This window comes from Chlorocebus sabaeus, chromosome 18 (assembly GCF_047675955.1).
Source record: "Chlorocebus sabaeus isolate Y175 chromosome 18, mChlSab1.0.hap1, whole genome shotgun sequence".
Taxonomy (NCBI): Eukaryota; Metazoa; Chordata; class Mammalia; order Primates; family Cercopithecidae; genus Chlorocebus; species Chlorocebus sabaeus.
In genome coordinates, this window is record NC_132921.1 from 21,535,020 (window position 1) to 21,549,549 (window position 14,530).

Here is a 14,530-nt window from a genome sequence, read left to right on the forward strand (position 1 = left end):
ATTAAAAGCAGTTCCATAATCTTCTGTCTACAGTATAACTATCCAAAAATAATAAAGTATACCAGTTTGTTTTGTGGCTTTCACTTTTGTCCAATTTCAGACTGAGAACACAAAGAAAGCATTTCATTTCAGATCTCACTTAAATGGAAGTCATACCAGGCAAACACAGCAGAGCTGGCTCTGTATGCCTTTCGCTCACAGAGTTAGACGGTTGTGCTGGTTTTGTCCTCAAATCATTCTGCTACACAAAACATCCCTAACAAGAATTGACAGTTAAATGAACAAATTTACAGAAAGCTATATGGCCAACACATATAATCTACTTAGATGCTTATTACCGAAGAATATAGGTAAATTAAAAGTTGATAACACTAAAATATAAACTAGGACAGGACTAGTCTTGAACAAAATTTAAATTAAACACTTAGAAGAGCAGGACCAAAAACCAAGGGTCATGAGTCTTCAGCTAATAAGGATATTTTGGGAGAAGGAGGAAGGGAGGAATTCAGGTGAGCTCCCCGGTTTCCAGAGGAAGCTGTCTGAGCAGAGCGGATCTAGAAATGAGAACCAGCAGAGGCTGCTCCCGGGAATACAGTTAGTATGTTATATTAATGATGCCCAGAAAGTTCCCGAAACTAAAGTGAACCAGCAATTCCCGAAAACGAGGACCACTTTAGATGTCACCTTTATCCACACTCCGGAAGGTGACTTGGAAGTAACCCCAAGAATCCATCCTTATGTGATTCCTAAGGTCCCTCTGGCTGTAAGAGCCTATGCTTCGACATCTTAGACAAGCAGAAAGAATGAACCAGCAATACAGAAACTTTGCCTTGAGTCCCAGTTCTGCCACCAATTGGGCATTTGCTTTTTTCAATTGTAAAATAAAAGGGCTGGTCAAAAGACCTATAGCATTCTGTGATTCTACAGCTGATATAAATTCCACAAGAAGAAAACAGGTTTTTAAAATTAAGGGGTTACAGAAAGCATTTCCAGTCTATAATTGGTTAAATTTAGACATGGTTTTAAGAGGAGTTGAAGCAATGACATCCCAACACATTAAATTGGTATTTATCAATTATTCAAACGACAGTCCTCAGCTCTTAAATACTTTATGGAGAAGAGGAAAGCTCCTCTGGTCTCTCGCCCACTCCCTTTTCTCAACATACCCCAAAGCCGGGATTATTAAGCAGACAGATCAGAATACAAACCCCTAACTGGGGCAGATTTAATGGCTAAAGAGTCAACTGCTCAGAACTCTGTTTTTATTGTACTGCTTGATTCCATGCTCCCTGGAAGGTAGTGATCCCCGCAAAGGTCCTCAGCCCTCTGGCTCTCTCCCTCTGCCACTGCCTCCCTCCAAGGGGTAAGCAGATGCATGCAGGCAGTCTAACCTCAGCCTAGCAGGCTTTCGGTTCCTGGTCCAGATCGTGTACCACAGTGTGATCAAATCCCAAGACAGCTTTGGGAATGTACGGCAAAGAGAGCCTCAAGTTAAAACCATATATTCCAACACAGCTCTTACCAGAGACCTGCTCTTGGGGGTCACTGAGCACAGGCCAGTTAATAAGGAAGCGGTGCTTTTGAGTCTCTCTGGCGATTGTTAGTTCTGCATAGATTGTCTACGGAACACTCGGAGGAGGAGCAGCAACTGGCAAAGAGAATGCACCAAATGCCACCCAAACCTTCCTTTAACCCATGGCATACTGGCAGTCTCAGAAGGCTAAAGGCATGCGTAAGGGGAGATGGTGAGGGGCACAGGAGGAACAGCCCCAGCTGGTGCTCACAGGCAGACAGACCCTTTGCTGGGTGCAGAGAAGCACCCTGGGGAAACTGAGACAGGCTCTGTTCAAAACATAAACAGAGGTCAAAATACAAAATGATACCAAGGAAAAAATAAAATATAAAAGGAAAGATTAAAAAAGGGGATAGTGACTGAGCTAAATCAAGAAAAGTGTGTTCTTAAGAGAAAGGCTGAGCTCTTAAAAGAGGCTCAGCTCACCAGACGTGAAAGGAAAAAGAAGCAATTCTCACTCCTAACTGCTTTTAAAGACGGGGCTAAGAAAGGAAATTTACACCGGGCGGAGAAAATGTCTTCAGTTCAGAGACAACAGAAATCCCAGGAAGTCAAATGGAAAGTCACCCTCCCAGGAAGCCTAATTGCAAAAACAACTGAGATTGGGGTCTGAAAGTCTCTGGCAGAGCACAATAATGCAATTCCAGAATCTCTCCTTGAAGACAGGACAGCTACATTAGGATCTTTTTTAAAAAATGGAGTAAAACGTCCACTTTCAGGAAAATGGAATAAAAGTCACTTTCCCTATTCTTCCCATTAAGTACAGCTCAAAACCCTGAACATTATATATAAAATAAACATAAAAGGACTCTGAAATGTGGAGTGAACAATTAGCTAGGGACCTCAAGACCCTACGAATGACAGGGTAGTCAGTTCCCTAGGTTTCTCTTTGCCTCATATGTACCAGATTTGGAGCTGAAGAAGCTAGTAACCCAAAATGCCAATGGGAAGAGACAAAAAAAATATCCCCAAGAAAAGCCTGTGCTCTGTAGCCGACGACCAGGAAAGGGGTGCCTAGGAAAACAGAAAACTTTTAAATGAAGACTGCTCTACTCCAGCCAAATCCTACAGAAAACACTGTGGCCCCACCCCAATCTGTGCCAAGTCGAGGTGGAGTCAAGACTTCATTCAACCCTCTTGAGACTGTAATGAGCTGTCTGTCCCAACGCCCCTACCCAGATGGTGGGTGTCAGAGAAGGCCAGTAGCGAAGGGGAATTTTCATCTCTGCCAATTCCCCCACCACCAGTCCAGCAGGTATTTTTTTTTTTAAAACCCTAAAAAAGGAATCTCCAGGTCCAGATGGTTTCACTGGAGAATGCTACCAAACAAAGAATTCTACCAAACAAAGAAAAACTAACACCAATTATACACACTCTCTTCCAGAAAAATTGAAGAGGAGGGAATACTTCTCAATTCTTTAAAAAATGAGTATCAACCTATCTCAAACCGGACAAGAACAGAACAAAAAAGGAAATCTACATGGATATAGATGCAGAACTTCTTAACAAAATAGCAGCAATTATAACTCAAAATATATAAAAAGAATGGCCGGAAAGAATGGCCGGGCGCGGTGGCTCAAGCCTGTAATCCCAGCACTTTGGGAGGCTGGGACGGGCGGATCACAAGGTCAGGAGATCGAGACCATCCTGGCTAACACAGTGATATCCCGTCTCTACTGAAAAATACAAAAAAACTAGCCAGGCGAGGTGGCGGGCGCCTGTAGTCCCAGCTACTCGGGAGGCTGAGCCAGGAGAATGGCGTGAACCCGGGAGGCGGAGCTTGCAATGAGCTGAGATCCGGCCACTGCACTCCGGCCTAGGCAACAGAGCAAGACTCCGTCTCAAAAACAAAACAAAAAAAAAGAAATATGCAGCTTAACCAAGTGGGATTCATTTCAGAAATGCAAGGCTATTTTGATATCTGAAAAATCAATATAATCTACCCAAAAAAACCCTGAAACCAATAACTGAGTTCAACAGAGTCAAAGGATACACAATATGTAAAAATTATTTGTCTCTATACATATTAGCAATCAATATGTCCTCACCAAAAAATATGATACCACTTATGATTGTTTGAAAAAATAAATCTAACAAAACATGCACAGGACTTACATGATGAAAACTACAAGGCTGGCGCAGCAGCTCACACCTGTAATCCCTGCACTTTGGGAGGCTGAGGCGGGCGAATCACCTGAGGTCAGGAGTTCGATATCAACCTGACCAACATGGAGAAACCCCGTCTCAACCCCGTCTCTACTAAAAGTACAAAATTAGCCGGGCATGGTGGCACATGCCTGTAATCTCAGCTACTCGGGAGGCTAAGGCAGAAGAATCGCTTGAACCCGGGAGATGGAGGTTGCCGTGAGCCGAGTTTGCACCACTGCACTCCAGCCTGAGCAACAAGAGTAAAATGCCATCTCAAAAAAAAAAAAAAAAGAAAACTACAAAACAAAGAATCAAAGATATAAATAAATGAAAAATCACTTCTCGGCCTTTTGGCTAAGAACAAGTGTAGTAGCTGTTCTTATTAGTATAAATAAATGAAGAATCTGTGCTCATGTTCATGGATTGAAAGGCTCAATATAGTAAAGATGTCAATTCTCCCCCAAACTGATATGTAGGTTTAATGCAATTCCTATCAAAATCCCAGCAAGTTGTTTTACAGAAATAGACAACATATGAAAGGCAAAAGAACTAGATTAGTGAAAACAATTTTGGGAAAGAAAAATCAATTGGAGGCATCCATCTACCAGATTCGAAGACTACCTACAGTACTCAGACTGCAGATACTGGTAGAGGGACAGACACAAAGATCAATGGAACAGAATAAAGAACTCAGAAACATCCCCACACAAATGCCTGACTGATACTTGACAAAGGGGCAAAAGCAATTCATTGGAGGATGACAGCATCTTCAACAAATATCCACGTATGGGGGAAAAAAAAAATGACCCTCCACCTAAATCTCACACCTGATACAAACATCAACTCAAAATGAGTCACAGACTTAAATGTAAATCACAGAATTATAAAGCGTTAAGGAAAAAAACACGGGAGAAAATGTTCAGAATCTAGAGCTATGCCTTAGACTTGACACCAAAAGCAGGGGTCATAAAATGGAAAACTGATATACTTGACTTCATGAAAATTACAAACTTTTGCTCTGCTAAAGACCTGTTAAGAGGATGAAAAGACAAGTTACAGACTAGGTGAAAACACTTGCAACCACATAGCCAACAAAAGACTAGTATCTAGGCTCTATCAAGAACTTGTGAAACTCAATGGTTTGTTGTAAAAGCAAACAACCTAATTAGAAATGGGCAAAAGATATGAAGAGACATTTCACCAAAAAGGAAAAACAGATGGCAAATTAAACCCATGAAAAGGTGTTCAACATCGTTAGCCACTAGGGAAACACAAACTGAAAACACAATAAAATAATACCACGCACCTATCAAAATGGCTAAAATAAAAAATGGTACCACCACCAAATGCTGGAGGATGCAGAGAAACTGGATCCCTTGTGTGCTGCTCCTGGGAATATAAAATGGTACAGCCACTCTGCAAAACAGTTTAAGAGTCTAAACATGCAAATACCACATAAGCCAGCAATTATATTCTGCTGATAAATAGGCATTTATCCCAGAGAAATAAAAACTTATGTCCACACAAAAACCAGTACACAATGTTAGTAACAGCTTTATCCATCATAGCCCCCAACTGGATCCAATGCAGATGTCTTTCAACAAGTGAATGGTTAAATGAACTATGGTAAACCATACAACGGAATCTACTCAGCAATAAAAAGGAATATACTATTGATATACGCAACATATATCAATATGCTGAGTGGAAAAAAAGCCAATCCTAAGGAGTTGTATACGATATTATTCCATCTATATAACATTCCTGAAATGACGAAATTATACAAATGAAAAACAGCTTAGTGATTGCCAGGGTTAAGGAGCGAGGAGAGGGTGTGGGTGGCTATAAATGAGCAATATGAGATCCTTGTAGTGCTGGAAAAGCTCTGTTATCTTGACTGAGTCAATGCCCATTCCCCAGTTGTGATACTGTTCTATAGTTTTGTGAGATGTTACCATTGTGGGGAACTGGATGAAGGGTATACAAGTTGTCTCTGTATTATTTCTTACATAGATCTATAATTATCTCAAAAGAAAAAGGGAAGGAGGTCCCTCTGCCAAAGTAGTACCTTTCTCCAGACCTGGTAAACCAAGGAGCTGAAAGGCACTGAGTGAAGAATGACGGACCTGCCAATCTAGCAAGGACCCCAGAGGCCACACCCCTTACACTTTCTGAACCATGAACAGTGGCAGCAAGGTCGGTTCAGGAATCCACTTCAGGTGACGAGACTAGACTAACTAGACACTAATGTGCAGACCCAGGGCACCCTGACTCAGAGTCGCAGGCACAGGCTTAAATTGCACTGGGTTCCTACCCTAGAAAGCACAGGCCAGGGTGTGAGCACTGAAAAGCTGTTACAATGTGGGCTGGTATACTCTTCCAATTCACCCATGAGCTACCAAGAATGTGGAGGTCAATGGGGAAATGGAAAGTTAAAGTGTTAAATAGATGGACAGGGTGGATCACATCTATAATCTCAGCACTTTGGGAGGCTGAGGCGGGTGGATCACTTGAGGTCAGGCGTTCAAGACCAGCCTGGCCAACATGGTGAAACTCCGTCTCTACTAAAAATGCAAAAATTAGCTGGATGTGATGGTGTGTGCCTGTAATCCTGGCTGCTCTGGAGGCTGAGGCAGGAGAATCACTTGAACCCAGGAGGCAGAGGTTGCCGTGAGCCGAGATTATGCCACTACACTCCAGCCTGGGCGACAGAGTGAGACTCTATCTCAAAAAAAAATATATGGAACGTGTTGGACAACAGAGCAAGGAGGGGCTCGGCACAGCCGCCGGTACCTCAGACTCCCCTGGGTCCATTTCTAGATTTGTAAGCAGTCATGTGCGTTTTAAGTGCCACCCTCAGACAGAAACCAAGTTCTGTGGGTAGATGCTTTCCCAATCGAGTTGAACAAACTATAAACTGGCCAAAAGTCATGTGACTGGCAAGTGAAAAGGATAAAACAAAGGCTACTTTCTCTTTTCTTTTCTCCCTTACTGCAGCCCACACCTCCCGCTCCCATGGCTGCTGGATGGCACCCTGGGCAACAGTAATGGGCGAGAACCCCATGGTCACATGTGGAGGCTAGGATGGCAACAGCCACAGGAATCCTACTGAGCCCCTAGAACCGAGGAAGAGACTCCAGGTTGGGTTAAACCATGAATGCTGAAGACACAGCAGCTACTCCCACTGAGGCAGAAGCCACACTCCCCGCCTGGGTCTGAGTGACACAGTCTGGCTGTGTCTGGGAAATAGGAAGCTGTGGAGAGGCATTCTGGATCCAGTGAGAAAGGAGAAACAAGGAACAGGAGGACAGCGTGCTATGGGGCCTTTTCACACTGCTGGTCCTGCAATGCGTGGCTATGCAGTGGGCTGAAGCTCACTACAAACCAACGTCTTCTGTGGTGAGCTGAGTGGCCTACATAGATGAGGGGATGGCTGCAAAAAGGACACAGAACAGGAGGAGAGTGTTTTGCTTGTGTGTATCTGGCCTGAGAGTTAAATGTACATTCTGCCCCGATTCACTCCTTGGGATTCCGCGTGAAATAGGTGACCTGCGTTATTTTACTCATCCCAGCAAGACACAAAAGTGATGCCAAAGCAACAACACACAAAAGAAAAGATGTTAATCTCTCCTCCCGGGGCAGAGCTTCACCCATTTCACCCTAGTTTGGCTGTTGAGCCTAAAAGGTTAATAAAGAACAAAAACTAGGGAAACGCAGGGAAGAAGGAAATCCTACCCACCTGCCCATGCCCTTCCTTGCTCTCAGAGAAGGAGGTCTCACACAGACACATCTGAGGGTAGCTCCAAAGGCCAGATACAGAGCACACAGCTCATAGTGAGAACCCTCCTAAACCAGGACACAGTCGACCACTCTACACAGTCCAGCAGCAGATAGACACGAGACAAGAGGAAAACAGAAATGAAGAAAGAGCTTTTTGGCGTTTTCCCCTTTTTTACTGCATCCTGTTAGGATGAAAAGAAATATTATCCTTTTGATGAAGTGGTGTCAAGATGGGAGGACATCCATGGAGACAGAACCCAGGCATTGTCACCGGGCTAGGTTAACAGCTGGAGCCATCACAGCCTTCTTAAACTAAGTCGCTGCTTTCCTGTTTTTTGAGCATTTTACTGCTGGAGTCAATGAAACATTTAACATTCAAACCTGCAAGAATGCTGTCAAAACTCTTTATTGCTTCCATTTCCACTAAACTGAAAAACCAGAGAAAAAAATTACCGGGGTATTCTTGATCTTTTGTTCCCCAAACTCGAAATGCTACAAAGAACTTAAACCAGTAATTACCCTTGAAGAACTAATCACCAAGATAGTACCAAACTTGTGAACTGCAGCACAAACATCCTAATTAACAAACTATTGGAGGGGGAAAAAAAGGAAAGCCCAGTTTACTGCTAAATCTTTATAAAGAGAAGTTTGAGGGACAGAGTATATTAGCTCAAGCTAGTGCTCCCTTTGAATTTCACAAGTGGTTTTTTGTTTGTTTGTTTGTTTTTTGGAGACAGGGTCTTGCTCTGTCACCTGAGGCTGGAATGCCATGGTATGATCTCAGCTCACTGCAACCTCCACCTCCCAGGCTCAAGTGATCTTTCCACCTCAGCCTCCCAAGTAGCTGGGACCACAGGCACGCGCTACCAAACCCAGCTAATGTTTGGTATTTTTGGTAGAGACGAGGTTTTGCCATGTTGCCCAGGCTGGTCTTGAACTCCCAAGCTCAGGCAATTCACCTGTCTCGGCCTCCCAAAGTGCTGGGATTACAGTCATAAGCCACTGTGCCCAGTCAAATTTCACAAGTTTTCTGGTTTGGACATTACGTCACATGGTCTAACTCCAATTTATTTCATTCAACATGTCTAATTACTTCCAAATAATCGTATTATAAATTTATGATAAACACATTTCTCTATTAGCTAAAAGTTGCCTCATGAAGTAGCAAATGATGGAGATAAAAGGCTGGCTGATGCCCACTGTGAAATGTAATTCACCAACATCGACCTGCACTTCACTACAAAACAAAAGCTGCAAACACATACAAAGGTATTCTGTTTAATTGGAGGTGGGTTTGCCATTTGTGGCTTAAATTCATTGCAGTGAAGGATATTACTGAACACACTTCTGGACTACCATCTTAAGTAAGCAGACATGCCATAGAAGTGGGTACTGATAAATGCATTCAACTATAAAAGAAAGATCAGCATTATAAATAACAACAGTAAGCTCAGTACGGCTGCCAGCAGATAAACAACAGTAAGTATTTTTCTAAATATCAAAATTGTCACTAACTCAGGAACTCTGATGATGAAGCGTGGCTCAAACACCTAATACAACAGGATGACACTATAATCAGCTAAATTTCAGACTTTCAATATACATTCCAATGACCAAATGATTACCAAAATCTAAAGTTCCACAACTCAATTAGTACATATATATTTCTTCCCCCAAAAAACTATTTTATTAAAATAAGATAAATGTTTCAACATTGTTTCTATTCTTTTTTTTAATAGACATGATCTCGCCCCAATGCCAGGCTATAGTGCAGTGGCTCAATCACAGCTCACCACAGCTTCGAACTCCTGGACTCAAGCAATCTTCCCATCTCAGCCTCCCCAGTATAGCTGGGGCAACAGGCACATGCCACTGCTGCCACAACCACCGCCGCCACCACCACTCCTGCTACCACCTCCATCACCGCCGCCACCACCACATCCCCAGCTAATTTTTTCTATTCTATGAAAACAATCCTTACTGGATCATGTGCCTGGCTGCACAGGCATGCATGCACACACACACCCATCCATTTCACTGCATTCCCACCCTAAAATCAAGGACATCTTATCAAGCACTCATGCCTACAGACTCATCACTGAAACACGAAAATTTAAATGATACTCTACTTGTCCACTCGTATCTGCAGCCTGCTGGAAATGTGTAGCCAGTGACGTCTCGTCCTGGAAGACTTCATTACACTCCAAACATTTTAGACTATGTCTACACAGTTTGGAGGGGTCTTCATCTAGGGGCATGGCTGGGGTGATGGGAGTGCTTGAAGGAGCCGATATGACTGTCCCAGTTATGCCAGACTGAATTTTTGTGACAGTGTGTGTGCCAGCTCCCACAGGGCTCTGAAGAGTGGAAGTTGAAGTGGAAGTATTGCTTGATGGAGAAACTATCATTTGATCTGCTGGGACTGGCTTTAAAATTAAGTGGGAGCATTGCATTACCACCCCTTTCTCCTTATGCCCACGGGCATGGGAAAGGAGGCTGCATTTGTTGTAAAAAACGAGGTTCTTTGTACAATGGTTGCACGTTACTTCGATGCGCACGCTCCGTCTGTCGTAGTGCTGGGTGAGACTCTTTTCAAGTGCAAAGGAGTCCCCACACTCCAAGCACTTGTACCCACGCGTCGGTAACGTGATCCCTGCATTGGCGGGAGGACTGAGGTTTGGGATGTAAACAGGGACTGGATTGACACTGCTCAGCACCTTGTTGAAAGCTTCCACCACAGAACTCTGCAAGGACGACACCACCTGGACTCGAGACACCTTTTTGGGGGGTTGCGAGGCTGCTGCATTGATTATTGCCTGCTTTATTTGTTGCTGAGGTTTGGTTAGCACTTGGCGGAGTTCAGAGGTGGCCTGGGCACCCTGAGGCAAAAGGTTAAGGTTGGCAAGGTGCACAGTCTTTGGCACGAGTTTGGCGTTGGCCAGGCTGGATGCCGGCACCACGACAGTTTGCTGCTGGATGGCATTGGCGGCTTTAATGATGGCGCTGCTGGCGCTCTGGACAGAGGCAGCAGATATGACCGTGGCTTTCACCGTGGTGTTGTTAGCGAGCTTCAAATTAATGACTTGGGATCCTGCCGTCTTTACAGCAGACACTGGGAGGAAAGCAGTAGCCACAGGCTTGATTGTGACCTGTTTAGGGGTGAGCTCTGCAGGGGAAACTGCATTGGTCACGACCGCGGACTGGAGAGGCGCCCTGGGGGGAGAGGAAAGGACTGCGGCTGATGCTGGAGATGACAGAAGGGATGTCACAGAGGCCATCACGGATGCTGTCTGCTCGGAAGGTTTCTTCCCAGAGTCAAGATCCACTTCTGGCAGTACCCTGGTCACTGTTCTCTTGATTTCCCCAGAAGACGTCTTAATGGTTTTTATGCGAACTTTGGGGATTGCTGGTGTGGACCCTGCGGGAGAGGACGGGGATCCCTTGCTGCTGTTCTCACTTGAGATGCTTCTGGGACTATCTGGTTGCTTTAGGGATGGTTTTTTGGTCCCGTCGATCAGATTTTGGGATTCAGGAGACTTGTCGGCGGCTCTCGGACTGTCGTTTGCTTCTTTTGGTAATGGGGAGGATTCCCTCGAATTGGCCACTGGTTCTCTGCAGGAGTCTGAAGCCGCCTTTTTGGCGCTGAGAGCCGCGATGGCCGCGATGCAGGACGACAGCTTGGAGGACGGCTTTGTCTTCGATGGCGCAGCGCCGGGAAGGCCAGCGTCGCTCTTCTCGGAGCTCGGCTTCCCATCCAGGACTCTGTTTTCCAGCACCTTGTCAGAGTTTTCCTTCAATTTATCCTCTGCTTTTCTGACTTTAAAAGGTTCATAAACGCTCAGGTTTATAGAATTGGCTTCTGCTTCTCTCTTAACAACTTTGTTTTTCTCCACATTGCCTGACGTGGAAAGTCCCGTTTTGCTGGAGTTTTCCCCTCCCAGTGCCTTTAGCTTATCGTAGTCCTGCTGGGGAGCCGACCCCGTCAACACGTTCGACCTGAAGCTTGATCGCACATCCTCCTTGTCAGGAGGGTCATCTACCTCAATCTTCTCATCGTCGTCAAACTCTTCAGCACTGGAGATCGGGCTAAACTGGCTGAACGTCGAGTCTTTCAGAGTCACCTCAGAGGCAGGCACATCTCCTTTCAAGGACTTCGCTCCATCTTTACTGTAACTGTCGAGGGAGGACGCTGTGAGAAACCCATTATGTAGGCCATTGCCGGTGGGGTTGTGGCCGTCTTTCTCCCCGCCCTCGGACGAGTCGATGTTCCGAACATTCTTGACGATAACGCTGACACCCACGTCAGAAGATGATGGTGCGTGGGAGTCGTCCTCTCCGTGAGCGTTCTGCTTCATGTGGCTTTCGTGGTCATCATGTCCAGACTCAATAGCTGCTTTAGGATCGACCATATCTGGGATGTCAAATGCTGCCAGGAGGTCATCAAAGTCTGGGGTCTTCATATCCCCCATGGTCATGAATTTGAGCAGATGTTCTGTTAAATGAGCAGAAAATAGTTCCATCAGAAATTGATATTTCCTCACGATGAGATAAAACCCCTATACAACTCGCACTAACGTAACAATAATTACCAAGAAAGAGCAAGGAGGTAACTGCATTTACGGTAACTACGAAACTCTGAGTCCAAGTGGACAAACATCAAGAAAATACATGTAAGACCTAGATAATTTTAGCTTCAAAAGTGATCCCTTCATACTGCTGTACGGCGTTACCAGCATGGCTCCCAGCTAACAAGAATGAAGTTGACTGAAACTGCTGTAGCCTAGAAAAACAGGTTCTGGTTTAGCAACTAGAAAATGTGTCATTGTCATAAAAAGCTACTTCCAACATATTTTGATCTTGACAGTATTTAATTCCGCTAGCAAAATTATCACTATCATCGTCACCATCAGATTTGGGATACCTTATTAAAAGAAACATGCCACAATCAAAAAACCCAATTACAGATTTCAATATTCATCCACAGAAAAAAAAGAAACGAGCATCCACATCCACCGCAGGATACCTGCTAATAAATTCCACTTGGGACTTTTAAAAAAACAAACCCTAAGGAGCTGATTCCGTCCATTTTTAACCCTAATTTTCCCTATTATGTTTGTTAAAAAAGAAACACTCTCAGATGATAGGAGGATAGAGAGTTTTAGAAAAATGGCTGGTCATAGCCGTTACTAAACATGAAGGATATATGAATACATGCAGTGCTTGAGGGTCTTTAAAAGGGGCCCATCCCCCCACCTGCAGAGGACAAGTGACTGTCAGGGGGAAATAAAGCCTCCACTGCAGGGGGTATGTTCTGCTCCCTGGACCCCCAGCCTTCCGTCCTGGGACTCTACTGTTTCCTGGTCTCTACTTCAGTCTGTGTGTACTTGTCTCCTCTTACAGACCGGCCTGTAAGCTGCCTGAGGACAGGCAAAGTGTCGCTCATCTTTCTAGCACAAATATCAAATAATTAACGCAATACCAAGACAGGTTCTAGCATAAATGTCAAATAATTAATGCAACACCAAGACAGGCACTGGGTTTATAACAGAAGAACAGGGCTGGACCCAGCTCTGACACTCACTAGCTCTGGGGCCCTCAGGAAGTGAGAGGATCTCTTGGATCTGTTCCTTCTGCAGCGGAGGCAAACAGCCAGGGAGAGAAGGAAAGGGAAGAGGGAACAGGAGAGAGCAAGAGAAGAGAAAGAGGAATGAAGCAAGCAGCAGTCAGTCGGAAGGGAAGAGGGTAGCAGCTGACTTCAGACAACTTTCAGTGGAAGAATTCACCTAGCCAATTTAGATGTGTGTTCCTTGACAGACTCTGTTCTTCAGTATTTACTGTGTTATTATCCTTCCTTCAAATCTGTTTTAGTGATCCCTGACACGCTGTCTCCTTCCACATCTTACTGAAGCACTTGATATTTTTTTTTTCTTGTACAATCTAGAACACATCACACATTCCTAATAAAAGTAACTATTCCAGTGTCAAGAGAGAATTTCCACTTAGTGAGAATATACATGCCTGAGAAAACTCATACACACCACGAATCTATCAACAGCTAAGACACTCAGCATATTAACTCATTCTGGGGACACATCCAAACACTGTGAAGAATTTGGTTAGGAAACACTACTGTTGAAGGCAAAACCAACGCTGAGAGTTCGATGGGAGCTGAAGAATAAATGGGTTCGATGGGAGCTGAAGAATAAATCTGCTTCTATTCACACCTGTCTCAGTTAATACCAAGCTGAAGAAGTCACACGTGCTTTTCTTTTGATGGCTTACTCAGCCTAGAGAAAACCCTCTGTGACCACTCTTCTCTCAGACGGGCGCCTGCGGAAACAGGGGGGGGAGTAACATATCCCCAGCACCAAACTACCACCAATGCAAAAAGTACACAGGATATAAAACATTAACATCTCCAAAGGGATACGGAAGTACAAATATCTATGAGAAGTCAGACCCAGTAGGAAAGTCTGTGATTATGATTTTGTTTTTTAAATGAAATTGAACATTTAAACTGCAAAATGTGGGGAATGAAAAAGCCATCTGTCAGGCACTATATCCATAAAAGAATCCACCCACTTACAAATAATCCCTGAATGTCACCACTCTTATTTCTATCCATCATCCTGGTGTCGTAAATGGAATACTCACAATAAAACTGCCATTAGTAGAGTATTCCTGTGATCTGTCTTTACCAACCATGTTGATCTAAAGTTGGAGGTCACTGTTATTAGAAAACTCAAGACACCACCCCCTACCCCACCAGGGTTGAAAGGGCCTGAAAAGAAGATTTTTAACTGATGCAAAGCTTGGGCTCAGGCTCTGGAAGTCCCCATGGTAGCGGGGCTCTGCCCTAGTCCCTCCACCTTTTCTTTCGAGCTTCACAGGATTTATGTCATTTGCCCTCTCTTTATGACTTTGGTGAGCAAAAGACTTTATACAGTTACACACTGTTCATCCCAGAGGGCAGTCGGTTCAGGAACAAAAAGAAGATAAGAGATAATTCAAATACTCAGTGGGTGGGAG

General features: G+C 44.3%; 1 protein-coding gene and 1 pseudogene across 31 annotated transcripts in view; one reads left to right on the forward strand and one right to left on the reverse strand.

The window, feature by feature from the left end:
* ZNF532 (zinc finger protein 532) overlaps positions 1 to 14,530 on the reverse strand; it is a 125,597-nt gene that overhangs the window by 56,881 nt on the left and 54,186 nt on the right. For all 31 annotated transcript variants that reach the window (XM_037987944.2, XM_008013941.3, XM_008013936.3 and 28 more), the window contains one exon: positions 9,631 to 11,993. In XM_037987944.2, coding sequence (XP_037843872.1) covers positions 9,631 to 11,976 — 2,346 coding nt within the window. In that variant the 5' untranslated portion in view covers positions 11,977 to 11,993. The remainder of the gene's footprint in view (positions 1 to 9,630; positions 11,994 to 14,530) is intronic.
* LOC119620541 (U2 spliceosomal RNA) lies at positions 4,056 to 4,225 on the forward strand (annotated as a pseudogene).